Source organism: Onychomys torridus, chromosome 23 (assembly GCF_903995425.1).
Source record: "Onychomys torridus chromosome 23, mOncTor1.1, whole genome shotgun sequence".
Classification (NCBI taxonomy): Eukaryota; Metazoa; Chordata; class Mammalia; order Rodentia; family Cricetidae; genus Onychomys; species Onychomys torridus.
The window spans coordinates 22,770,033-22,797,783 of NC_050465.1; the positions used below are offsets into that span (position 1 = coordinate 22,770,033).

General features: G+C 44.8%; 1 protein-coding gene across 1 annotated transcript in view; it reads left to right on the forward strand.

Moving 5' to 3' along the window:
• The window catches only part of Lama1 (laminin subunit alpha 1), a 130,227-nt gene that overhangs the window by 81,339 nt on the left and 21,137 nt on the right, over positions 1-27,751 (forward strand). The window contains exons 30-47 of the mRNA XM_036173624.1: positions 1,040-1,161; positions 2,959-3,045; positions 3,294-3,487; positions 4,451-4,593; positions 6,240-6,329; positions 8,181-8,292; positions 8,493-8,655; positions 13,222-13,432; positions 13,620-13,736; positions 14,339-14,502; positions 17,153-17,288; positions 18,123-18,216; positions 19,648-19,764; positions 21,483-21,665; positions 21,942-22,096; positions 24,799-24,942; positions 26,049-26,182; positions 27,376-27,526. Of these exons, the coding sequence (XP_036029517.1) occupies positions 1,040-1,161; positions 2,959-3,045; positions 3,294-3,487; positions 4,451-4,593; positions 6,240-6,329; positions 8,181-8,292; positions 8,493-8,655; positions 13,222-13,432; positions 13,620-13,736; positions 14,339-14,502; positions 17,153-17,288; positions 18,123-18,216; positions 19,648-19,764; positions 21,483-21,665; positions 21,942-22,096; positions 24,799-24,942; positions 26,049-26,182; positions 27,376-27,526 (2,517 nt within the window). The remainder of the gene's footprint in view (positions 1-1,039; positions 1,162-2,958; positions 3,046-3,293; positions 3,488-4,450; positions 4,594-6,239; positions 6,330-8,180; positions 8,293-8,492; positions 8,656-13,221; positions 13,433-13,619; positions 13,737-14,338; positions 14,503-17,152; positions 17,289-18,122; positions 18,217-19,647; positions 19,765-21,482; positions 21,666-21,941; positions 22,097-24,798; positions 24,943-26,048; positions 26,183-27,375; positions 27,527-27,751) is intronic.

A 27,751-nucleotide genomic window follows, 5' to 3' on the forward strand; every position in this document is an offset into this window, starting at 1 on the left:
CGTCTTGTCTGTCCTGTCTTGCTGCCACAGGACAAGGCCGAGCAAGGGGGGTGGGCTGCTCAGGGACTCCACGCTTCGCTGTTGCCCCACCTCAGCTGCATCGTATGCAGAGCCGTGTGCACAGGGCCAAGCAAATAGTGAGGAACTGAACAGCAGAGATTTTCAATAGGACCCGTACTAAGAACTGCTTGCACTTGGAGATTAAAACTGCGTCTGATACTCTTTTTTGTAATAGGAAGGTCGCTGGTTCCACTAATGATGTAAAATTCTAAGTGACGTTCATTTGGGTGTTACCAGAATCTGTTGGTGGTACTCTGTGTCCACAACTTCCCTGTGGTTTGCAGTCCCTGCTCATGCTTTTCTGGCACGGCAGATCTCGGCACGTGGCTATGGAATCCTGGAGTAGTTGCTTTTCAGCGGCTGGATGAAATGGAAGGAGGGCTTTATTTTGATTTCCAGTTCCAGAGAGGGAGCGCATAAGGCAAAGAAGTTAGAGCCATGGGTGGCCAGAGCAGGAAGCTGAGGGGGTCACATGTCAGTGTACACAGGAAGCAGAGAGTGAACTGGAAATGGGGTGAGGCTGTAAACTCTCAAGGGCCGCCCCCAGTGACTTGTTTCCTCCTCCGGCAAGGCTCCACGTTCTAACTTTCTTCAAACATCACCACCAACTGGGGACAGGTGCCCAAATGCGTGAGACTTTTCTTGTACAAACCCCACGAAGCCCTCAGAGACACCCAGACACACTGTTGGGCCTTCCTCTAGTTCAGATCTGCATTTTAAGGATCTAAGTCCTGACTGCTTTTGGGGTCCTGGGTCAGTTTTCCTCCAGTAGAATATATTAACAGTTTCTAGGCTTACATAGCCTTATGTTGAACAAAGGCCACAGATCTGGAAAAGCCTCCAACGTCTTCCTTAAGAATTAACGGACACCTAGCTGATGTAAAACACGGTTGTTTATACAGCTATTACCCCGTGATAATCCTGTCTGGTCTGACCGTTTCCCATTGCTTCTCTCTTCCATTGAAACATGGACCTCCAGAACTGCCGTGACCACACGGCTGGTGACCACTGTGAGATGTGTGCCCCTGGCTACTATGGGAAGGTGATTGGGTTGCCTGGAGATTGCACCCCGTGTACCTGTCCTCACCGCCCCCCTTTCAGGTAAGCCTGTGCTGGCCAGCCTGATATACCAGCTTCCATTCCTATGCTTGCTTTCCAGGGCCTCTGAATGCTGTCTGTAATGTCATCCCTGTGGGGAGGTAAGCCAGTGTCAAGGAACAGTGCACATTCTCAGAGTGTTTGAGCTGGATCTTTTTTTGTTTTGTTTTGTTTTTCAAGACAGGGTTTCTCTGTATAGCTTTGCGCCTTTCCTGGAACTCACTCTGTAGCTCAGGCTGGCCTCGAACTCACGGAGATTGACCTGGCTCTGCCTCCTAAGTGCTGGGATTAAAGGCATGCACCATCACCACCTGGCTACCAGGATTTTTTCAAAAGGAAAGCATCATGTTGGTCTTGAGTGTTGGGATGGAACCAATTTAAAAAAAAAATACAGCTATTGGGAATTTTTAATACTAATGTTAGCTCCCAGCTGTGTTCAGCTATGTAATCCAGTTTGTATTCAGTGTAAGGGAATAGGGGTTGATTGTGTATACATATACCTAGAATAAAACACATGAGCACTGAGAAAAGATACATGATGTTTATATGTCAGTTAATAATTTATGTGGTGGCCATGGAACTGCCCATGCTGTGGAATAGATAATGTGGCACCATTCTGGAAAAGAGAATTTCTCTCTATATATTCCACATCTGTGGCTTGTGGCTGGGTGTACCCAGAGAAGTGTGTGCATGGCTGTTTTGCCATGCACTTTTGTGTATTTCCATACTGTTGAATAATGCACTTTATTTCTTCCATCAAATAAGATTAACCATCCCTCAAGTCCTTAGTTATGATCTATGAGGCATGTAAATGAACAATTTTGTGAGGCTACAGATTGCTTGGTTTGTCTTCAACATGTTTATATTTCCTTGAAGTCTGCCTCATTATTTAAGGAGAGAGATGTTAGAAGTGGTGCAGGGCTGTGGACACCCAGCTTCCTCCCCTACAAGAAACCAGACCTGATAGCCCACTTGGTTTGGGTCAGGTTTCTGTAGTTTGCAGTTACCCACCTTAGCCTCCAGGTGGCGCCAGAGCAGTTCATCACGTGGAGGCAGAGGGTGGGGCAAAGGAAGGACTAGCCTAGAGCGTCTCTGGGTAGCAGTATCAGTTTTACTCCTCCTGGTCCATCAGGTGACTGTCAGTCATGTTTCCTTGTTCCAACAAAGTAGCTTTTCTGTGGCTTGTCCTATGCACGTCATCACAGCCTGCAGAACTGTCCTAACCAGAAACATTCAGTCTTCCTGTTTTCCACACTTTATCAACTCTATCATTATCTAATAAATATGGCAACTCCTCTCTCAGAATAAGACCCCCTTTGCTTTGCAAAGTTCTTGGGTAGCAAGTTACACTCTGTGAGGCTGATGATGTAGCACTCACCTGCCGCCACCTTATAGCAAAGGCCTCTTCAAATGATGGATAAAAAGAGATGTGTCAGGCCGGGCGGTGGTGGCGCATGCCTTTAATCCCAGCACTGGGGAGGCAGAGCCAGGAGGATCTCTGTGAGTTCGAGGCCAGCCTGGTCTACCAAGTGAGTTCCAGGAAAAAGTGCAAAGCTACACAGAGAAACCCTGTCTCAGAAAGAGAGAGAGAGAGAGAGAGAGAGAGAGAGAGAGAGAGAGAGATCCCATAACATTGCCCGCAGGCTTCTTTACCCTCTGTTCTACAGATTTCGGCTCTAGCAGCTTATCTAACTATCCCGTATAATCACGTAATGTTTAGAACAGTAATGGTGAATAAATATTTTGAGAAACTTTGAAGCTAATATCTGAAGTCTTCTGTTAAAATTTTTTTTCTTTCAGTTTCAGCCCCACTTGTGTCTTGGAAGGTGACAGTGATTTCCGGTGTGATGCCTGCATCCCTGGCTATGAGGGACAGTACTGTGAAAGGTATACTGCTGAACTGTCACAAGGAAGCAAATAAGGACACCTGCTCCTTTTCTATCACGTGGGATGTAGTTATGACAGTGATCTGGGAGTCGTTACAACTTTGCACGTTTGTAGATATGTGGGGGGCCCATTGATATCCCATAGCAAGGTCTCCTAAGGTGAGTGTGTGCTCTGCATACAGAGCTGGGGTATGTATTCCTGGTTGGTACAGACTGCTCTGTCTATACCTACGATCCTCTTCTCTGTAGGTGCTCTGTGGGCTATCATGGCAACCCTCGAGCAGCAGGTGGCAGCTGTCAGAAGTGTGACTGTAACCCCCAAGGCTCTGTCCACGGTGACTGTGACCGAGCATCTGGGCAATGTGTCTGCAAGCCAGGAACCACGGGGCTCCGCTGTGAGGAATGCCTGCCGAGACACATCTTGGTGGAGAGCGACTGTGTTTGTAGGTGATTCTCCTGTGTGTGTCTAAAGTTGGGTTTTCCTGCTGACCTGGCTATGACACCCACAGGGTCAGTGGGGTACCATGAATCTCACTGTACTTCACGTTTTATTACATGTCCTCGACGTACATTGCTGCTGAATCTACTGAATTGAACCTTTAGTGGTGCATGAATAAGCCAAGACAACTTTGATTGTGGTAGGGTCTTATGATACAGTCTGGGCTGGCTTCAGGCATCACAGTTCAGCCTTACCTTCCCATGCATTGACTGGGATTACAGGAACATGTACTACACCAGCTCATAATTTTTATTCCATAACTGAGCTGTATCAACACTTGCTTCGCTGAAGCCAAGGATCACTCAGTGAGGGGGAGGGAACATCCTTATGGGGCTGTCATTTATATTGCCCCAATTTCTGGTCTCTTTAGTTTTCTCCAGTTCTGGTGGATGTCCCTGTCGAGTGCAAGGGAAAGTCATCTTGGGATGTCTTCTGTGTAGGTGATGAGAGAGGGTTAGAAGGGACGAGTATCAGGGAGTTGGATAAGGTTTTCACTTTGGTTTCTGTGTGCTGTAAGCAAACGCTCCCCAGCTGTGTTCTACACTAATCTCTGCTTGAGGAGGAAGACACAGACAGTGGAATCGGGCTTTGGAGGGGAATGCTGGGACAACTTAGCCAGTCCAGTGAAAGATGGGCGCAGCTCTGTAACGGTCCAAGTGGTGTGAAGGTCCAAGTGGCCTAGGCCACTTTCCTATCTTTGTGACCTTGAGGGTGTGACTTTGCTGAGTCTTCATCACCAGCTTACTCTGGGATGGAGTGAGAAGGGGATCTGTGTGGTGCATGGAGCCCTGGTGTGTGTGTGTGTGTATGTGTGTGTGTGTGTGTGTGTGTGTGTGTGTGTGTTGTATGTTCACCATGACTAAGGCTGTTTGCATTAGCTTTTGTTTCCCCCCATTTTGTCTTCAAGCTTGTGATGATGAATGTGTGGGGGCCTTGCTGAATGACCTGGGTACTGTCGGTGATGCTGTCCTGTCTCTGAACTTCACTGGCCTTTTCCCTGCCCCGTATGGAATCTTGTCAAGTCTGGAAAATACAACTAAGTATTTCCAGGTAGGTACTAGGGATGTAGAGATGGTGGACAGAAACATCTGTCACTGAGAGAGAAGGAATACAGGGAGGGGGGCAGTCATTTGTCTCCCCAGCCTTTCAATCCCCCATGGGTGGCCAGTGACAGTGTGCTCTTCCCACATCTCACTGGGGGTTTCTGGGGAGGTCTCATGGAGTTGCTTCACAGAAACCTCCTTGGACATTCTGCCCACGGACTTCATCCCACCTTCTGGAATTCGGTTGCAACCCTCCTTCCTTTTTGACAGACCTTTGGGTACTTGAAAAAGCTGTCCAAATCCAAATACTAGAAGCAAATCTGGACAATATCCTTGCTAGTGCTGGTTTGTGCCAAAGATGAGCTGTTTTCTGTTACATGTTGTTATCTTGAACTGGAGTTCAAGGATACAAAATAGTCTTCCTCCCTGGAAGACTATTAAAAAATCTTGGTTTATGTTTTATCAACAGATCTGATCAAAAGGAGAGGAAAGTTAAGAACTGAATCAGAGACAGTGCCTTTCTCTGGAATGTTAATCCTAATTTGGAAAAAAAATATTGCTAAATTATACTTCTTATCTCCACATTTCAATTTAAAATAATCTACCCACTGTGTCAGGCAGTAAGAAAAAGGGTGGTCATGACTAAATAGTGTTTACAGAAGGAAGCTTTTCTTGTGTGTGCTCAATCACTCTCCTCCTCCATACACACACTCACACTCACACACTGGTACTGAGGAGAGCTGATGAACTCCAGGAAATACTTTTGTATTACTCTTTATCAAGTAGCAAAATGTGCTTTTGAAAGGTGGGTGATCCTGGATTCATTAAGAAAATTCTACAAAAAAGAAAAGAAGGAAGAGGTACTTCAGTATCTATTCCATCCATTGTACACACAATCAATAAATGATATGCTCTGCCAGTTACGTCCCAGGGGTATTACTGTATTTTGAATTTATCAAGTGAAGTAAATAGTTCAGATTTTAACGAACCTTGAATGGTTTGCTGTGATGTAATCCACCCATCCATCCCCTTAACAATACTTTGTGTTCATCTCCAACACTCACTGGAGGGCAGGAATGTGAACTGTACCCTTCCTAAATAGTAACGTAACTACCTTGTGAAAGGTTTACGTACTTAAACAAGTAAAGAGGTTAGAATGTTGGGATGGATAAAACATTTAACTATAAATAATTTTAAAAGGCTTTTCCTTATTGAATACTTTTTCATTTTGCCTAGTAAGTCCTTTTCCATATACTGAGAATTATAGTTAGTATTTATAACTTTGACATGGAACTATAGCCATATTTGGTCTATGAAGGCCATCTGTGCGGAGTCTGCTTACTACAGCGGTTTGAGTTATGTCCGAGCCAGAACAGTGTAGAAGATGGTAGCCAGAAGTGCGCTGCTGGAATTGACAGCTGGTGATGAGTGAGTGAGCCTTTTTACTTTTAAGTAACTATTAAAAGAAATTAGAATGTCTTTCTGTAAGCCAAAAAGCAATTAGCCCATGAGTCTCTGAAGAATGGATATCTTAATGTGATACAGTAAACAATGTAATACTTAATGCGATAATGTAAACAATGTGACATAAACAATGTAACATTTAATGTGATATGGTAAACAATGTAACATTGCTCCTTTTGTTTTTCTTAGAGGTATTTATTAAAAGAAAATGCTAAGAAGATTCGGGCAGAAATCCAGCTTGAAGGCGTTGCAGAGCAAACAGAAAACCTACAAAAGGAGGTAAGTTCTATGTGAAATATCCAGCTCACCAACCAGCCTCCCAGGGCAGCCCTTGGGAGCCTTTGGGTCCCATCTGGCTGGCTCCTGGAGCATCATCAAAGGATTCTAACCCCATGAATTCCCCTGCTGTAGTGGGAAAAGGTTCCTGACCAGATCACTGTTGCCACCCATGCTAAGGAAAACCAGGTGGTTCCCTTAGCTGCTTGCCTTCTCTCCTTAACCTAAGCAGAACTAAAAGATCTCTATGATTTCCTCCTTTTCCTAAATTCAGTCTACCATGGAGTTTGTGAGGCACAGTGGCTTCCGTACTTAGTGGTCCTGTGACTTGCAGGTTTCAGGCCAGGTTGAATCTGATGGTTTTAGGTTCTAGATAGAATTAGCTCAGTTTTCATGTCAGCAGGGAATTATTTATTTTGTTTACCTTATGGCAAGGTGTGAGTCACGGAAACATCTCCTGGTTTATAGCATGTGAGGGAGGCCTGTTGTCAAACATAGTTTATTATAGATTTCTCAATATGTTCAGGCATACACAGCTGTGCATGCAGAAGGAATTTGAAACCAAAGATGATTTGAAAAGAACTTGCCTGTTGAAGTGTGGACTTTGGGTCCCTCAGCAAGAAGATATTGTGTAGAAAATAATCTAATTAAAATAATTTTTCTCTCATCAGGAAAGAAGATTCTCTTGGGTCTTAAGGAGGAAATGCGTGCAGGCCCAAGCCTGTTATTTTATATTCTTTGATATTGCAATCACAATCTTCTTCTGACTTACAAAATTACTGAAAAGAAGTGACAGCTAAGAGCAGTTGTGTCAGTGTCAGGGCTGGGAGCTTTGGGGTCATGGCCTCACTCACACTCCTAAGGAGGTGCTGGTCACCCCATGTTACCCATCAGGTTGGAGGTGGATAGTTCTACTGCCTGGCAGATCCGGGTCTAAAGTAGTCTCCTTGCCTCCTTGTTCTTAGCTCATAGATACTACAAACTCACAGGCAGTGAGGTCCCCTTCCTGTAGTCAGTGTGGAATTCTGCACTATACACTAACGTTCTGGTCTCCAGTCTCATAAAAGTACAGACTGTTCAGCCACCTCTTAGCTATGCCAACATAGTAGCAAAAGGGATTGCTCGTGTGTCTGCAGGAGTGCTGGTGTGAACAACCTGCTCCACTGCCAGCTGTATAAAGTGTAACACACTTGTATAAAGTGTATAACAATGTGATGACAGTGAAAAATGGTGATGCAGCCAGTTGAGGTGTTTACAATCTGACACTTCCTCTGGTGGCAGTAGATTCCTGCTGTGCCACCAGGGTCATGCATCCCTTGTTTACTGGGTGCCTTGATTTTTATCATATTCTCTTATGCTCGATTTAATCATATATGGGGCAATGGGCTACACCTTAAATGTGTGTATGTGTGTATTATATATACACACATGTAAGTACCGTTCAGCTTAGGTGTAAGTACACAATACCTTCTGTGTGTAAGGAAGCACACATGGTATCTAACAACACCAGTATATCTCCTAAGGGGTCGTTTCTCGTGTCAGTCGGTGACATGTGACTGTACACGGGAGCTGATGTGGGTGTGGCTTTCACAACTGGACACAGGAAGTATCTTGCATTGCTAGTCCTCTAGACTGCTTAAAAAAAGAAACCATATTTTCTCATGGTGAGTGTCTCTTAGGTGATTTCAGGATCCCATTAGTCACATCTGAGCCCAGAAATATCAGCCTTGGTTTGCATGATAGTGTATTTTTATGATCTGGATGTATGTGATCACTTTAAAGAGGCAGCAGCGAGCGTTCGGAAGCTTGTGTGATAGTAAACCACACTAACCCGAGTCCTTACTATCCTGTCAGCTCGCTAGAGTCTTAACCAGCAGTCAGCAGGTGAATCGGGCAACAGAGAGAACTGTCAATGGGACTCAAGTCCTGGCCACGTTCATTGAGCAGCTGCACACAAACATCAAAGGTAGTGCGGGGCTCTCCTTTGGGGACTTGGTGCATGCTTGGTAGAAAGAGTCATGATCACCTTATGAAGCAGGTGAACAGTGTTGGGCTGGGCTTCCTAATGCCAAGGGACTGGGGCACCCCATAGCACAGGGATCCTGAAGTGTCCAGGATCCCTACTGTCTACCTTGAGACTTATTTAGTGACAAATATTCTCTGTAGAAATCATGAAAAAGGTGGCGACGTTGAATCAGACTTCCCATGAAGACTTCCAGCCACCCATTTCTGCTCTTCAGAGCATGCACCAGAACATATCTTCTTTGCTGGAACTTATCAAGAAAAGGAATTTCACCGAGATGCACCAAAATGCTACCCTTGAACTCAAGTAAGTCCTGAGCACTGTTCAAATACCACCAATGAGAAGCAGGCATTTGGATGCTGTGGAGGGGGAAATAGTGGGAAGAATGATCTCTTAGAATTAATATTGCAAGAGAGGAGAGAGGACAGCTGTCCAGGAAATGAGGAGATGGGTACCTGCCCCTACAAATACAGAAAACAAGTCAGTGGAATCAGGGCAGTCCATCTTTGTGTACTGTGCAATAGGCTCTGTGTTCTCTGGGACTCTCAGATTGATTTTATTTACTACAAACTCAAGAGCCTGGTGAACTGTTATTATAATCAAGTACAGGTGACCTGTCAAGAAGAGAATAAAGTAGGACACCCCAACCACAAACTCCAGGACAGATTGACACTGTCAGAATCACAGAGCTTGGTCATGCAAGCCCTCAGAGAACCCCACAGGGTGCAGCCCCAGAAAATGGTTGTATGTAGACTCAGGAGCTTGTGATTTCCTGCCTGGCCTTTTCTGTTTGTTTTGTTTGTTTGTTTGTTTGGTTGGTTGGTTTTTTTTTCCCCCACATAGTTGTTAGCTGACACTGTTTTTCTGTCAGGTAGGCTGAAGATCGTTTTAACTGGTTACATGAGACTCACAAACTCTGTTCCTTCTAGTAACACTTGAAGTGTTTTATTTTATTACTGTAAACTATCATGGGATAGATGCCTTGGGCAAGCATTTTCTCTTATTCTCCATATTTCTATGTGGTTTAATATTAAATATTTATACTACAAATTCTCCCTTCTTCCTCCCCTGTCCTCTTCCTCTCCTCCTCCTCCTCCTCCTCCTCCTCCTCCTCCTCCTCCTCCTCCCGGTTTTCCTTCTCCTTTGAGACCAGATCTCACTATGTATCCCTGCTGGCCTCAAACTTACCATTTCCCCGCTTCAGCCTCACGAAAGCTGCAATTACAGTGTGTGCACATGCAGGTTCTGTTCCTCCTTTCTGGGTAATAGGGTATCCTGTTACCAGAGCAGACCCTAGGAACTAGATCATTTAGTCACATGATCCGCACTTGGAGGCTCCCTCCTGCTCATTTCCAGATTAGTTCCACAAGAATGTTAATGGAAAGTACTGCATGCTTTCCCCCAGCAACATGCACATTAGGCTTATACCTCCTTTCATCTTTTTGTTTTGTTTTTTGTTTTTTCGAGACAGGGTTTCTCTGTGTAGCTTTGAGCCTTTCCTAGAACTCATTTGGTAGCCCAGGCTGGCCTCGAACTCACAGAGATCTGCCTGGCTCTGCCTCCTGAGTGCTGGGATTAAAGGCGTGTGCCACCACCACCCAGCTACCTCCCTTTATCTTTAAATATACTTTTTGACCTGTTGCTTTGCTCAGGTGGAACTTAAAAGGAAAGACTTGGTTGGATAGGGTTTGGAATGAGGTCCCGTGATATAGTCACCAGAATGTTGGTTCAGAGAGCCTGGGGAGGCCCACAGAAAACTGAACCAAGTGCTAAGAAGGCAGCAAAATGCCAGAGTGGGTGACAAGACCACAGAGTGCACATTTGTGGCAGCGAGCGTGGCAGCTCTGCCTTCCGCTGCTGCCCACGCAGGACAGAATCCTTGCCTATGCAGGAGATATTAAAGATGCAGGTTCCCAGGTTGGCAGTCCCAGAGACTCAGAGCCATCCTGCCTGACCTCCTTCCTCACATCACCCTGCAATGGCCAGCCCCTTGGGTCACTCAACGGAAAGGTTTGAGCCCCACGTGCAAACATGATACTAGGAGTTGGGGACACCCAGAGGACACACAGCAGAACCCTTGTGCCCAGCAAACTTCTAGACCACCAGGGAAGGCAGGGCCAGCCCCTTTTTCTCCCCTGTTCCCTGACCTCCCCACTGGCTGGGTCCTCTGGGACTGCTTGCTCTATAATTGCAGCCCCCTTTCTGTATTTAGAATACAGTTGCCAATCAGATTCTATATTTCTCTCTTCCATCTAGAAGTGAGGATGTGACTAAGGGAACTTTATTAACGATGGAGGAATTCAAAATGTATTTTCTAGTTTTTAAGGTAATCCCTCTTCCAATGTCATGGATTATTTTAAGAATTATCTATCGTCATATAACTAATTATCACTGTTATAAAACTCATGGCCAGTGCTTGAGTGTGGATAAACAGTTGTGGCACACACACACCAGTCATTTTCACTCCACGTCAGACCACTCCCACCTTCAGGGACTCACTGTCACTCCCAGGACCCCACGTGTAATTCAGTGTACGGCCAAGACTCTTTAAGGATGTGCAACCAGATAAGGAAGAGGATACAGGGAGCCTACAGGGCTGTGTGGGGAGGGGTGCCTGTGAGGTCCCTTAGCACCTGTTGATGCAGTATGGCGGTGACATTTCTGCCTGGGGAGGCCACAAGAAATGCAGCCTCTATGGGTTTTTCTGGGGGTCCGTCATACATAGCACCCATCTGAACAGCAGATTCCCTGCAGGAAAGCAGGTGCTTGTCTGAATCACCTTGCTTGCACAGCTGAGCCGCAGTATCCTATCAGTTAGAGATGTGGCACCCTTGCCCACTGGCCCAGCTGAAGACAGCTGACTGCCGCTTGCCGTGGGAACTCTTCTCGGCACACTGCAGATAATCACTGGCAGCTGTGATCCCGAACCATTTTCCATGCTTGTGTCCCCAGATCCATGCAAAGATAACTTCAGTACAGAAATGTGTTCTGTGACAGATACGTGTGGTACGGGGGTGGGGTGGGGGAGCTGCTGCATGGACTAAACAGGCCCGTCCTTCACTATGGGTCTTCCCATGTCAGTATCCTGATGTTCATGGAGAATTTCCAGGGAGTGAGAGAACTGAGGATAGACCTAAGTCTACTGTTCTGGTGGAATCTGCTTTAATAATCCATGGGATTACAAAGACGAGCAGTCTATGGAAAACTACTTACTCTGTTCAACTTTGCAAGACACTAAGAATATGGCCTTGTCTGTCCTGTTCACATGATTGAGGCCACTGATAATGTTTAGAAAGGAACAGAAGAAAATCTCCTGCCATGTGCAATAATACATGCCTTTAATTCCAGCACTTGAGAGGCAGAGACAGGTGGATCTCTCTGAGTTTAGGCTAGCTTGGTCTATATAGTGAGTTCCAGGCCAGCCAGGGCAACATAGCAAGATCCTATTAATGAATAAATAATAAGAAAAATAATTCTTTTGATTTCCAGAAACTTGCATTTTTTTAATGGTTCAAATTGTGTCTTTTTTTTTTCTCACAATTTGAACTTCTAAGTTTTTTATCAGAGCTGTTTTATTGGCCTCCAAACCTTTTTCTGCCCTATGAATAAGTTTCCTTTCTCCTTCAGCTCTTCGTCCAGTGAAAGGATGCAGTTGCCATCATTAACACAGAATATACTCTCAGTTTTCCAAGTCCAGCATCACTGAGGTCATTTATTGTGATTCCATGACTAAAGTATGTTAGGAAGTTTGTGACTATAGTTTGTTAACTAGGGAAACAGTCAATCCTGCTTTAAACCATAGCTATATCAGAAACACATTCCCAGTCAAGGGCTGGGGAGATGGCTCACAGGGTAAAAATGCTTGTTGTGTCTGAGTTAGGGTTACCATTGCTGTAAAGAAACACCATGACTAAAAGCCACTTGGGTTTATGTGGCTTACATTTCCACATCACTGAAGGAAGTCAGGACAGGAACTCAAACAGGGCAGGAACCTAGAGGCAGGAGCTGATGCAGAGGTTATAGAGGGGTACTGCTTACTAGCTTGGTCCCCGTGGCTTGCTCAGCTTACTTTCTAATAGAACCCAGGACCACCAGCCCGGGGATGGCACCACCCACCATGAGCTGGGCCTTCCACTATTGATCACTAGTTAAGAAAATGCCCTACGGGCTTGCCCACAGCCCGATCTTACTGAGGCGTTTTCTCAGTTGAGACTCCCTTCTCTCAGATGACTCTACCCTGTGTGAAGTTGACATGAAACTGTTCAGCACACTGTGCAAGCATGAAGACCTATGTTTGAATCCCCAAGAACCCACATAAAGCCAGGCACAGTAGTATGGGTCTATGATCTCAGAGCTCCTAGGGTGAGATGGGAAGTGGAAACAGGAGAGTGCCCGGAAGCTTGCAGGCCAACTGAGAGAGCCCATCTCAAACAAGGTACAAAGTAAAGACCAGAACCTAATGTTGTCCTTTGAACTCTACATGTTTGACCTGGGACTCATGCATTCTCTTCCCCCATTACACACACACACACACACACACACACACACACACACACACACACACATCAGATGAAGATAAAGAAAGAAAAAGTGCTTCTAGTCGTAAGTATTCAGGATCCATGTTAAGCATGGTTATTCACACTCACAATCCTAGCAATGAGGAAGGCTGAGGCAGGGGAATTTTCATGAGTTCAAGACTAGCCTAAGCAGCATAGCCAAGACATGTCTCAAAAATAAAAAGTAAGTCTTTGTATGTTATTTTTGTTCCAAGAAAAAACATGAATCTTTAAAAAAAAAAAATCTGTCATTAGTATTACAAGACACATGCTTTGTTTTTATTTACTTCCTAAGTGAACCACTTCTGTTTATCAGGGCTGCTAAAGATTTATTGTCACGAATTCAGAAGAGGTTCCAGAAGCCTCAGGAAAAGCTGAAGGCATTGAAGGAGGCAGCCAGTGACCGCCTTTCAAACCACAGCAAAGAACTGCAGGCTGCCGAGGAGCTCCTGAGGGAAGCTGAGACCAGGACCCAGGAGAGTGACCGCCTGCTGCTCCTTGTCCAGGCCAACCTGAGAGAATTCAGAGTAAGTCTCAGTGTCTCCTTCCTTCTCAGTTAGGACTGTCATTGTACAGGCCTGTCTATAAACGGTGCCAACTTCAGCTTCTAACAAAGGGAGCCCAGCCACTGGCTTCAGCAGGTGGCACTTGGTGCCAAAGTCAGGGGCTGGCTTGCTTTCATGATACATCCTTAATTGGTGATTTTTGATGCAGGAGAAAAAGCTGAATGTTCAAGAAGAACAGAACTTGACCTCAAAGCTCATCACCGAAGGAAGAGAATGGGTAGATTCTGCCACTACTCATGTGGATACTGTACAAGACACCCTAACAGTAAGTTAGGAAGCCATACCATAGTTTCTAGAGTAGCCACACACCTCATTTATGTGTACACATGTACTGTGCTGGTATTGTGTTTCCCAAAATATTATGCACCCTAATAAATTTATCTGGGGTCAGAGAACAGACAGCCACTAGTTACAGAGGCTAGAAAATAGTGGCACTCACGCCTTTAATCCTAGCATTCCAGATCCTGGATCTCTGTGAGTTCAAGGCCACATTGGAAACAGCCAGGCATGGTGACACATGCCTTTAATCCCAGGGAGTGATGGTAGATAGCAGGAAGGTATGTAAAGCATCAGGACCAGAAACTAGAAGCATTTGGCTGGTTAAGCTTTTAGGCATTGAGCAGCACAGTTCAGCTGAGATTCATTCGGATGAGGACACAGAAGCATCCAGTCTGAGAAAACAGAATCAGCTGAGGAACTGGCGAGGTGAGGTAACTGTGGCTTGTTCTGCTTCTATGATCGTCCAGCATTCACCCCAATACCTTTCTCGGGTTTGATTTTATTAATAAGAACTTTTTAAGATTCCTGCTACAATGTACACTAGTAAAATAAGTATGCATATATTTACACTTTAATTTCCCCATGCAGCAGCTGGAACATCACAGAGATGAGCTCCTTTTGTGGAACAGTAAGCTCCGAGGCCACGTAGATGAGCTGGTCATGCAGATGTCCAAACGAAGAGCTCGTGACCTAGTCCACAGAGCTGAGCACCATGCCTCTGAGCTGCAGAGCCTAGCAGGTGTTTTGGACAGGTAAGGCTGCATAGTTGTCGTACTCCAAGAATTGCTTACCAACCCATTGATCGGGGTGAAGAGGGCTTTTTTGATTACAACATTGAATCGCTTTTATGCTGTGTTTGTGTGTGCATGCATGCATGCACACTCGTGGATGCCTATGCTTGAGTGTGCATGTATGTGTAGATGCATGCATACTTAGAGGACAGGCATGGGAAAGCCATAGGACAATCTTTGATATCGCCCCTCAGAGGCTGTGCACCTATTTTAAAACAGTGTCCTGATGACCAGGAACTCACCATGTAGGCTCGGCTAGCTGGCTAGTGGAGCACTGTCTCTCTTAGCCTCCCCAGCACTGGGATTACAAGCCACCATGCTTGTCTTTTTCCCCATGGACCCTGAGGAGTTGTAGTAAGGTGCTCACGCCTTCAAACCAAGCATTTTACTGACCAAGCCATCTCCCTGGTGAACTTTTATTGTCATGTAAAAATGAGAACTCCTATGAGATTCCCTGCTGTGTCTGCCAGCTCACTTTACCATAGGCATGCATATATGATGGGAAAATGCAGACAGAGTGCTATGCTGCCATGCCAGGCTATCAAGGCTTTCTAAGTACCTCCAGTGCTCATGTGCTTTGTGTGGGAGTTGCACAAGGAGACTGTGTTCTCTATACATCTTGTGTTCTTGGGTTCATGATTTAAAGGGCAGATGTGGCTGCCCATGCTCTATCTGTAGAGATTCCCGCAGTCTCTTTGCCAGTGCTGAAAGATATCACATCCCATCCTTATCTACTTCCTGGTGGTCTATGCTTGTAATATAGTTATTTTTTCAAGAGAGAGAGAGAGAGCAAGAGAGAGCTGTGTGTGTGTGTGTGTGTGTGTGTGTGTGTGTGTGTGTGTGTGTGTGTCACAGTATGTGCTAGTGCCCACAGAAGCCAGAAGAGGGCATCAAATCCAAAAGTAATAGACTGTTGAGCACTGCCCAACATGGGTGTTAGCACCTGAACTTGGTCTCTTAGCGGTCAGTTGAACCACCACTCCAGCTAGCATCCCAAAGTCACTTTAACAAATAGTTACAGTTATTGCTTAAATTTTTTCTCATCTTGTTAAAAATAAAGCATCACTCTAGCCAGCATGGTTCCCATGCTTATTTGTACATTGGACTTAACCTAGGCACCTCATCAAATACTGGCTTCCTGTACCTTGTTCTTCCTCCCCCAAGATGGTAACTTAACTGCTCTTGATTGTCACTTAGGATTTACAGTTTCTTTCCCAAGGGATGTGTGTGTGAGTGTGTGTGTGTGTGTGTGTGTGTGTGTGTGTGTGTGTGTGTGTGTGTGTGTGTGTTAAAGTACTGGGTATTGAACCAACCAAGGGGCCTCATGCATGCCAGGCAATCACTCTAATACTGAGCTATATCCACAGTTCCCTCTTTATACATTCATCTTGAGACAAGGTCTCACGAGTTGCTTAAGAGGTTCTGAACTCAGTGGAGCCCAGGCTAGCTCTGCATTTGTGATCCTTCTGACTCAGCCTCCTAGTCTAGGCTAGCAGGCCTAACTAATCTTGGGGTGTTAATTATTTGGTGAATTTGTTTCTTTAAACTTTTGTATAAAGGATGGATATAAAAAGCATGCTGGGAACATTTGTGAATGGGAAAATACTCCCCATTGAGAAATAGTGTCAAGAATAGGTTATATAACAAAAGCAATTAAAATGACTTAATAGCCTATCGCATAAGTTGGGTGCTGAATTGAATGGCTCTGAGTACCATAGCAACCAGGAACAGACAATGGAGGCAGAGCCTCAGCTTCTCTGTATCATTTTCCATCATTCCTTAAAGATATGTGGGCTCCATCCATGGGTAGATTAAAATCTTTATTATGTAATCTAAGAGTAGTGAAAGCAATTTAAGTGTGATCGTCAACATTAAATAACATGCTATTTTAAAATTTATAGATCATTGAATTTCCCAGTCAAATAGCAAGAGACAATAATTTCTGGTGTCTGGTATGGGAATTGCCCGATTCAATAAAGTTGGAGAGAAAATGAAGTGATTCCCTCAGCAGGCAAAGATGTGTCGATTGTCACATCTCATTGTCTGTGTAGAGCTAGTGAAATCACACCCTTGCCAGTTGGCAAATTCCTAAACTATTTGCCTACTTGTTAGAATGAAGTTCACCTGATGGAAATATTATCTGATCCTCCTACAGACAGCCAAGTGAATCTCATCAAAGTGGGTTACAGCCTTTAGGGACCACCCCAGCACCCCAGCATGTGCTCAGAAAGCTTTGAGAAAATTACCAAACAGGTTGCAAGAGAGATTATAACCAGTACACACATGCAGGGCACCCCAACACAAACCGTGAACTTCAACATGGATCGAGGAAAATGGGGGACAAATGGTGGTAATTGATGATGTTTCTCTAAGGGAGATGGCCATCAGGAACCTCTGTGTTAATGAAAAAGCAGTTCTGAGTGTTGCCATGGCAAGCAGCTTCTTGGGCATGACTTCTGTGTGTAGAGGAGAAGCCACTGATTGCTAGTCTTGGCTTCCTTTCTCAGAAGAAACCAGGAAGCTTTCAGCTTTAGTAGGTACCTACTGTATTCATGAGTGACCCCACCAGTTGTTTTTTTAATAACATCTCTAAATAATGCCAATTTGATAGAGACCTTGAAAACGGTAGAAACGTGTCCGTGAACGCCACCAGCGCAGCGCATGTTCACGCCAACATCCAGATCATGATGGAAGACGCAGGAAGACTGGCCGCTGATGCTCAGGAGACTGCAAAGGAAACAAGCCTGGTGAGAAATACCCAGGGCTCCATTGTGCATCTTCCTTTTCTGCAAGCCATGCATGTCTTCTAGAACAGCAGTGCTCAACCCGTGGCTCACCACCTCTTTGGGGGTGGAACAGCTTTTCAGGGGATCACCTAAGACCGTGGGAAAACACAGATATTTGCATTACAATGCACAACAGTAGCAAAATTACAGCTATGAAGTAGCAATAAAAATAATGTTATGGTGGGGGGTCCCCACAACAAGAGGAGCTGTATTAAAGGGTCGCAGCTTTAGGAAGGCTGAGAACCGCTGCTCCAGGAGCATTTTGAGCGTACACTCAGTGGCTCAAATGTATTTAGACACATTCTTTTCTGGTGAAATCTGTTTGTGTTTTTGTTTGTTGTTTACGGTATCATTTGCCCTTTAAATAATTTTGAGACAACAGGGTCTCACTATGTTGCACAGCCTGGCCTTCAATTACTGAATTCAAGTAATTGAGCCCCCCGCCCCAGCCTTCTGGAGAGTTAAAAATGCATTACACCATCTCACTCCATGTTTTTAGTCGTTTTTGCTTCTTTGTGAAGACTAATGACTACAATTAAAGGGGAAATCGCAGTTTCTTCTGATGAGGCATTGATGCTGTCCGATATCCACTTGATATTTCACTTTACCCACAGCTTTATAATGGCCGATGGCCTTCTTTATAGACTTATACATGTCTCTGTGTTCTTCCTCTTAGACATCGAATTTCCCCTCCGGCTCTAAGGTGGACTTTCTAATTTGGAAGCTGGCCACTGCTCCTCTGATGGGGCTGCTCTCTCTTGGAGGTTACTATGTGTGAATTGTTCTGTTTTTCAGGTCTCGGAATCCCTGGTTTCTCAGGGGGAGGCAGTTCTGCAGCGCACATCCAGATTTCTAAAAGAAAGCATCAGTGCCAGGAAGAAGCAGCAAGGTCAGTTTGCATTTGGAGGAGCAGGATGAGAGGCCACATGTTGATGAGCACCCTCAGGGAACACTCTCTTTGGAGCCATTGGAAGCTTCACGCGTGTCTTCCTCTCCTTAACCTTGTGATTTCGTCTCATCTCAGCATCGTGTGACTGTGAATCTTTCCCAGTGCCATCACTTACTCGAACATGCACGCTTCTCTGTGCCTTCCTTGTGACCACATTCCAGGGGTTACCTGAGTTGGTATTGCTGCCGTTCTTCCTGGTGTGTGTGCAGACGCTCCTCTTTTTTTCTCAAATATCCCAGCTCCTTGAAGAAATGAGTTATATCTGATGCCATCTTTACATTTTTTCCATCTGGATGGAACCTGATAGGCCCTCCTTGAAATGTTACTGGATTAAATCATAAATGATAGATCCTTTTCCATAAATACCTATACAGTTCAAGAGTTTACAGGTTCAGTATACAAGCAATTGCCTAGGACATGTAAGAGCTTAACATAAAATGACAAGAATCTATTCTATATGAGAAAATGTGCAGGCATGGAATTTTTCCTAATGTATAATATGCTTCTCACATTGGTGTAGGAAATTTGTAGGGGTAGCATTAGACCCTCCCATAGCTACATGAACCAACGGTTAGACTTTGCCATAGCTGTCTGAATCAAGAGCTAGGCCCTGCTGTAGCTGACTGAACCAAAGGTTTGGACCAGGGCATTTTTGCTTGTTTCTCTGTAATGGGACAAATTAGAACCTCCCTTGTTCTCTGAATATTAGATCTTCACAATTCTCGCTCACCAGCTCAATCATAAATGCTAATGGGTTTTGGCTTCAATTTGCAGAGGTAAAGGTCCTTCTAGGCCATTGAACTGTGAACTTCTTGGCAATTAAAATTCCATGCTTTAATCGTGTTCAAAATGCTCAATGTGGCTTCATGTTATGAACAGAAACTGTAGAAGTTTTGATCCCACAGTGTAAATTAAAATCAGAGGAAATTGAGATGAGCCCAGATTTGGTAGGTGAAGGGAATACAAAAGAGGTGATTGGCCAGAGTGGCAGGGGACCAAAAAGAGCCAAGCCTACCATCAGGGTTTGACAGGGGGGAAAAAATGGCAGGTTCCAGCACAGGGAGAAAATTATAGTCTGACAGTTTAAACATTTCTTTATCTGTGTGCTTTTATGAACTTGGGCACAAAATTTAAGAACTAGTAATAGGGTAAAAGGCATTAGCAAGATAACAAAAATGATCAGACAAACCAAACCCATCCCCACTGTCTGCAATGGCTAGCGCTCAGAATTGCTGGGGGAACTCTCCATATTGAGGCATCTGCAGGAAGCTGTTGACTCTGTAGATAGATGAGGAATGATAAAGCTGCTGTTACCTCGGCAGTGTTCTCGTAGACTAACCTAAAGCAGACCCTTCCTTCCCCTTCTTGTAGGTATTATATTGAAGCTAGACGAGATGAAAAATTTGACGAGTCAGTTTCAAGAGAGTGTGGATAATATTACAAGGCAGACCAACGAGTCCCTTTGGATCCTGAGAGAAATTCCTGGAGGTAAGCAGAGATGCGTTTCATGGTGTGATTACCTTCTTGTTGTGAAGACAGTCCACAGAAGCATGAGGAAGGCCTACCTGATGTCTCATTAGGAACTAAGGTCGAAAATGAGACCAAGATTGATTAAGTTTCAACTTGAGAGGGAGTATGACTTAGAGATGAAGATCGTGAAACTTTTTAAAACAAACACATCAAAGCACACTCTCTAAAACGTCATGATTACACTCTAAAAAGCTTTAGGAGCTTTTTTGTAACCAACCTTAATTACTGGCTTTCAAAATGGGTTTGACACAGCACTTTGAGGACAGAGGGGCCTTCCAAAGAGGCTAAGAAGAAGAAAGAACATGATTGCCTCTCCTCAGAGGGGACGCCAGACTCATTGCGAATGTGGCAAATGCAGGAATTCTCTTTTTGTGATCTTCCTCCCTCAGACAGGAAAACATTATAAAGTCAGCCTGTTGATTTAGTGTTGATGATTTGGAAACACATGGCTTTCCAACACTTTAAATAAGTTTGAGTCATAACCCAAATGAATCATGGTCTCATGCACTGTGTACGTGACTCCAGGTCCCCTTGCTTGTTTCTAAGACTCAGCTGGGGCGTTCTCACCTGGAAATGTCTTTTTTATTTCTTTTCACCACCCCAAGGAAAATGATCCTTCATCTAATTTAATAAAACACTCACATTTTTATTTGGGCCTATTTAAACTGACAGGAAAGTTGAGAGAGAATGGAAGGTCTGCATAGGGATTTTCTCTATTATTTTTCCGGGGTCTTCTGGCCTCAACCTCCTGACTGTGTTGTGCCTGCTTCCTGGTCCTGGAATGACAGGTATGTGCCACCACGCCTAGCTTGATTGCCAGATACTTTTATATGGCTTTTTTCAGAGTGAACATTTTGCTCTGTGTGCTGAGACATTCTCACGTGAATAACAGCACCATGAAGACATTCTCAGCCAGGTGTCCTTGAATAACAGAATTCTTTTCCCTTTTGCAGCCATGTCCTCCCAAAGCTGCTGTCCCTGGTAGTAGCAGCCTGTCCACGTTGTGACTCAATACCACTTTGTCCAGCTACGGCCACTTCCCTCTTGGTCACAGGCTTAAGTTCCAGAGCCTGCTTATCCAGACATGAGATGATGACGTGGGGTGACGTGGGGTGACGTGGGATGAAGATGAAAAGGCTTACGGACAGGGACTAAATAGAGACATCGGGGGCTGGACAGATGACTCGGCATGTAAAGGCACCTGCTGCCAAACCTAGAGACCCGAGTTTCATCTCTGGACCCCACACAATGGAAGGGAGAAACCTCCTCCTACACCTTGTCCTCTGGCTTCCAAATGTGTGCAATAGTCATGAACACTCATACATACACATGCACACACTAAATCAATATGTAAACTATTAAAAGTCCTTTCACTGTGTCACCCTGGAACTGGACTAAGGGCACAGCCACGAGCCTCTGCTTTTTGGAGTCTTCTGTGCAATTGAAATAATGTTCCAGAGAATTAAATATCCAAGTTATTTCATTGGCTCTTTAGTGGAGTGATAGAAAATATAAACATGCAGCCTTCTTTGATGTGAGAAAGCAAGAAGCCTTGCTTTGTATTCAATAAGAAAAACGATGGTTGGAACATGTTTCTGTGTAAATTGACATTTGTGGTTTTAGCCTTTTCTCTGAGTCTTCAGCGGGATGCATGCTTGTCCATACCTTTATTTTAGGTGTGAGAGAGAAGGGGAGGAAAGCCAGAGAGCTGGCCACAGCCGCCAATGAGAGTGCCGTGAAGACACTAGAGGATGTCCTGGGTTTGAGCCTAAGGGTCTTCAACACATCAGTGGACCTGTCCAGAGTGAATGCCACAGTACAGGAGACAAATGACCTTCTGCATAACTCCACAATGGCCAGTACGTCGGTGGTCTTCCTCCCTCTATGGAAAGCCTTCAGCCTGCTGATTGGGAGAGAGCTGGGTGCACAAGGGTGCAGAACGAAAATGTCCTAGTGTATAGATTTCCACTTGTGAAGGAGAGGGGCCCTAGGGAATGCCCATTGCCGGTGTGTACATTGTGCATATATGTCAGGGTTTGATCACTCTGTTCTGTTTTATCCAGTGTCTTAGTAATGAACACGTCCCTTCCCTCTTCTCCTCTTGCCTAATTCTCTTGCCTCCTTGTCTTCGTTAGCTCTGTTGGCTGGAAGGAAAATGAAAGACATGGAAATGCAAGCCAACCTCTTATTCGATCGACTGAAGCCTTTGAAAACACTGGAAGAAAACTTGAGTAGAAACCTGTCGGAGATCAAGCTTCTGATCAGCCGGGCCCGGAAACAAGCAGCTTCGGTGAGCTGGGCTTGTGGCTCAGAATCCCATAGCTCCCAAAGCCTGGGCTCCTGCTCACAAGTCTTGCAGAATTCAGTGGGCCTGGCACTCAGCTGCCCCAACTCCACTGCAACTTCTACAGGCCCAGATCTCAATAACCCCATGTCTTCTTAGGCTCGTCTTAGGATATTTAAACCATCTTCCTTAGAATCCTGCTCGTATTTAAGAGATCAAGGACTCTTAAGAAAAAGTTGTCCTTACTGTTAGTTATTTGGCGGTGCTCTTACCCTTCAAGGAAATGCCAGGAAACACGACAAAATCCACTAAAAAGAGTTTTATTAAGATAGGAAAGAGAGAGACAGAAGTGAACAGGCCTGTGTAAAACACACGTGAATCAAGAGAGGAGCCGGGGAATATGGCTCTGGCTTATAAAGGCTGGGTTACACGTGTGCACACAGGCTCATGTTACTACTCCACGCATGTGCATAGATCACATGGTTGTGCTGCGCACTTTACACAACCACGCAAAGCCACAGGGTCCTGGTCACACGAGATGTGTTGACCCGGAAATGGCTATTTTGACCCAGAAATGGCTATTTTGACCTGGAAATGGCTAAGTGGAAGTGTCTATGTCCGCCGGGCATGCCTAACTGTAGGCGCATGTTGTGAATTCATATCACTTACTGTATGGGGATCAATACATATACAGTTAATGCCTGACTTCATAACTTAGCCTTGCTGCCATAAAGACATTAAGTCTAGTGGTTACATCTGGTTCTGTTCCTTCAGTTTACCAATTAACTTTTAATGCTGGTGGCATTCTGCAAATTGAGTAGCATGGGTCTCACCCTCCAGGACTCTGAGCAAACAGTCTGTATACAGACAGATGCTATACAAGTGTACTTCACTAAGTACATGAGGTTACAGAGAGGTCAGTGTTGGGAAATTGTTCAGTAATTACCCATGGATCAAGTCACTTGTTTTAAGCACATAGTAAGTCTCCTGAGAGAGTATACAGTTGCTCCAGTGTGGGGCCCTAGAGAGGGAGAGCATGACCCTCACCTCAGTTTAGTCTTTCTACAGCTTTCTAGGGACAGGCACTCTGGGTTCTCCAAGAGTCTTCCTTTCTATTAAAGGATGCAGGTTCATGCGCTCTTACTTCCCTCCGTGTCATGGAGAGCCGAAGAAAGTGTGAGACAAACTGACAGGTCTAAATCCCATGGCTAATGCAGACTTAGATGAGTGGGAATTAATAGAAAATCTATACACAGATAATTATGAAGAGAGCAAGCAATATGTAGTAAATAATACTCGATAGCTATTTACTGAGTGATATAATAAATATATTGCCCCTGCATTTATTTAACAAATGATCATCAAACACTTACATCAAGCCTTTTCTTTTGGGCCACCAACCAGCTCCCAACTCATGACAGAGAGACTAATTAATAGTTTTGAATGTTCAGTCTAGCTTAGGCTCATCTCTGGCTGGCTCTTTTAACTTAAATTAACCTGCTTCTCCTCATCTGACTTTTGCTTCAGGGCTGGATAGCTTACTTCCACTGCTTCTCTGTGTCTGGCTGGCATCTGGCCCTGGGCATGTCCCGTGTCCCGTGTCCTCCGCTTCTCTCCTTCTTCCTTCTCTCAAGCCTAACTTTCTCCTCCTATTTTATTCTCTCTACCTGCCATCCCTGCCTATCCCTCTTCCGCCTAGCTATTGGTCATTCAGTTCTTTATTAGACCAATCAGGTGCTTTAGGCAGGCGAGGTGAAACAGATGCAACACATCGTTACATAATTCAACACACATCCTGACATCACTAAACAAATACAGCAGAAACAAACGTTACACACTTTTACACAGTTCAAGTAATATTCCACAGCATAAACAAATGTAACCTATCTTTGCCTAGTTAAAAGAACAATCCACAATACATCCTGATTGTGGGTCGGGTGGTAAGAGTCCACAGTCACAAGGTATTCAATCTTGTATAAATGAGACAGTGCCTTATGTAAAAGAGTCTATTGAAAACTAAACAGCTGTAGCTGGGCTCGGTGGCGCACACCTTTAATCCCAGCACTTCGGAGGCAGGGGCAGGCAGATCTCTGTGAGTTCCAGCCAGACTGGTCTACAAAGTAAGTTCCAGGACAGCCAGGGCTATTAAGACAGAGATCCCCTGTCTCAAAGAAAAAGGAGGGAAACTAAAGGGCCAGAGAGACTGCCCATCAGTTAAAAGCACTTGCTGTTCTGTGGAAGACTGGAATCCAGGACAGGAAGTAGCTCCTAACTGCCCTAGCTCCAGGAGCTCTGATGCCCTCTTCTGGCCTCTGGGAACTCCTGCTCGCACATGCCTATAGACATACATACAAAAAAAAAAAAAAAAAAAAATCAAGTAAATCTTAAAGAAAACAAAAACCAAGAAAAGCCGAGTTCTTCATAGTGGCACATACCTATAACTCCAGGCTGAGACCGGGAGAACCATGTGTTTCAGTTGGAGGCCAGCCTGGTCTACACAGGTGACACATTGTCTCTAAATAAGCAAATAAAACAAATCCTGATTCAAATGACTATCCTGTATCTAAACAGTTTACATTGTCTCGCTCTGGGAAACCAAAAGTGTTTTATGAATTATGCAGAGGAACCAGAGATTGGCATCTCCAACTTCTGGGAAATTGCCCCTGTGTGTCCCTAGGTCATGCATGGGGTTTCTTTTTTCCTGTCAGATCAAAGTTGCTGTGTCTGCAGACAGAGACTGCATCCGTGCCTACCAGCCTCAGATTTCTTCTAGCAACTATAACACTCTTACACTGAATGTTAAGACACAAGAGCCCGACAACCTTCTCTTCTACCTGGGCAGCAGCACCAGCGTAAGTGAGCAACCCTGGGAGTTTGGGAATACAGGTGTCTCCTTGGTGGACACTCTCATGATGAAAACATCAATGTGACTATCCTGAAGTCACTGAATTCTCCTACCAGGGGTAACCTTGCCTACAATTGTAACATTGGGTTTCAAAAAACGCAAAAGTAACTGCCTAGGGTTTGGGCAGATAGGTCAGTGGGTAAACTGTCTGAGAATCTGAGCTCAGTTCCCAGGACCCACTCAAACAAAGTCTGGGTGTTGAGGTATGCATCTGTGTTTCCAGAGCTGGACAGGTAGAGGTAGGCAGATCCCTAGGGTTCCCTGGCCAGCTGGCCTAATCTACTTAGCTAAGTACCAGGTGATTGAGTATCAGGTCAGTGAGGGGCCCTGTTTCAAAGCACCTATGAATGTACATGAGGTTGTCTTCTGTCCTTGTGAACATGCCATGCTAATATGCATACATGTGAACTTATACATACACATGAACACAGGCACACATGCCACCAAAAAAGAAAATGACATACCTTATCAGTGCCCCCATCTGCCACCTTATTGGCACACCTTGGGTACGTCATGCCTCTGTCGACTTGAGGTTATTCTGAGATTGCCGGTCATCACCCAGGTCCTTCCTGCCAACGAGTTGCCCATGGTCTCTAGCTTCCTAGAGAAGACCACTGCTCCTTCTGCTGTATTCAGGAGGGATTCAAGCCCTTGGGACTTGGGAATGTCAGAAAGGAGATATTAAGAAGCATGTTTATTATCACATGTCTTCTGAGGGAGACAAGAAGTGAAGCTCGCTTGCTTTTGTGGCTCTTGCCTTAGTATGCACGCCGCACCCATTGGTGCCTTCTGAAACAGAGAAGTGAGTGCCGCCTTGCCCGATCCTCCTGAGCCTTGGTGGCAGCCCCTTTGAGTGTTCTTGGGAGCTTCCTGAGAGGCATAGTGGATGGTCAGTCTGCAGAAGCTCTAATGTCAGGTCTGTCCTCTGCCTCAGGAATCTCTGTGCTCCAGCCCCAGGGCTGTGATTATTTACAGACAGAAAAGCACTGAAGTGTTGTGCTGGCTGTGTAAATAGCAATATGTAACTCATCCCCACTCATTCCCCTTCCCCAGTCTGATTTTCTCGCAGTGGAGATGCAGCGGGGGAAAGTGGTCTTCCTCTGGGACCTGGGTTCCGGGTCCGCAAGGTTGGAATTCCCAGATGTCTCCATCAATGACAACAGATGGCATAGCATCTACATAACCAGGTAGGGAGAGTGTCCTTGAGCGTCTTTCTTCTTTCAATTGTGCCTTCTAACACATTTGTAATGTGCATGATAAACAGACTTTGAGTCCAAGTTGGATTATAAACAACCAATGATGGATTTATAGTAACTATAGGGATGATATTTTTTTAAACTACAGAACAAATAATCTTTGTTGCCAGAAGCAAGCATCAAAAGAAGGAAAATCACATATAGTTTAGATTACTTTTTTAAAAAAATGATTTATTTATTTATTATGTATACAGTGTTCTGCCTGCACGTCTGTCTGTAGGCCAGAAGAGAGCACCAGATCTCATTACAGATGGTTGTGAGACACCATGTGGTTGCTGGGAATTGAACTCAGGACCTCTGGAAGAACAGCCAGTGCTCTTAACCTCTGAGCCATCTCTCCAGCCCCCAGTTTAGATTACTTTTAAGATTTGTTTTTATTATACATGTATGAGTGTTTGCCTGTATGCATGTGCACCATGAGTGTACGGTGCCTTCAAAAGCCAGATGAGAGCATTGGATCCACAGGAACTGTACTTAGAGGTGGTGGTGAGCCACCGTGTGGGTGCTAGCAATGGAACGCAGGTCCTCTGCAAGAGTAGCCAGTGCTCTTAACCACAGAGCTGTCTCTCCAAGCCCCTGGATTTTTACAAATATTTTTAGGAAGTTCAAGACCAGGGAGACCCACCTTGTAAAATGGCTCCTTCCACTGAAGAGGATTTAGTGAAAAGCTACAGAAGAGGGGATGACAGGGGGATGAAAATGGGAGACGTGTTCTCTTCCAATTCAGATACGAAGCCAAATTCTTCCTTTTTAAAGCCCCCACCCCAGAAACAACTTCCTTTAGGCAAGTCTTCCCTAGGATTTTTCTTTTACCTTCCTGTAATATTGTGGGGGTTTTGTTGATGGGGTTGTTGGAAATGCTGGCATTCTGTTAAAAACCGGTATCATAGTGAATGGAGTAATTTTTATTCAGATGTAGTTTAACTCAGTAATGATTTCAAATAGGGGAGGGGTGGGTTGAACCGTCTCCCAGGAACTCCTTAACTTGATTGGGGGGAGCAAAACAGAGTTTGAATGGGCAAAGGTGGGAGCAAGGAGAGCAAGTAGGGGGGATGAAAGGCATGCTGACACACGTGAGCACATGAAACGTTTCAAGTTCCTCTCCCAACTCTTTCTGACCTAAGGTTTGGAAACATGGGGTCACTGAGTGTCAAGGAAATAAGTTCCGTCGAGAATCCACCAGTCAAAACAAGCAAGTCTCCAGGGATGGCAAATGTTCTGGACATAAACAATTCAACACTAATGTTTGTTGGAGGGCTTGGAGGTCAAATCAAGGTAATATTCTCTGAGTGTCTGAGCAGGACCCACTGGCTCGTCGGCTTGCTTGTGGTCAAGTATATCCTCCACCAGCCGGAAGTGTCTGCTTTCTTCGTTTTCATTTTGGCAGTCTGCAGAGCTGGGCTGGGTTTGCCAGGGTAAAAGGTCGTTTTTAATCATGAAGATGAATACAAGGGAAACCAGTGGTGCCGTTTGCCACTTTCAGAGATCTTTTCCAGTGCT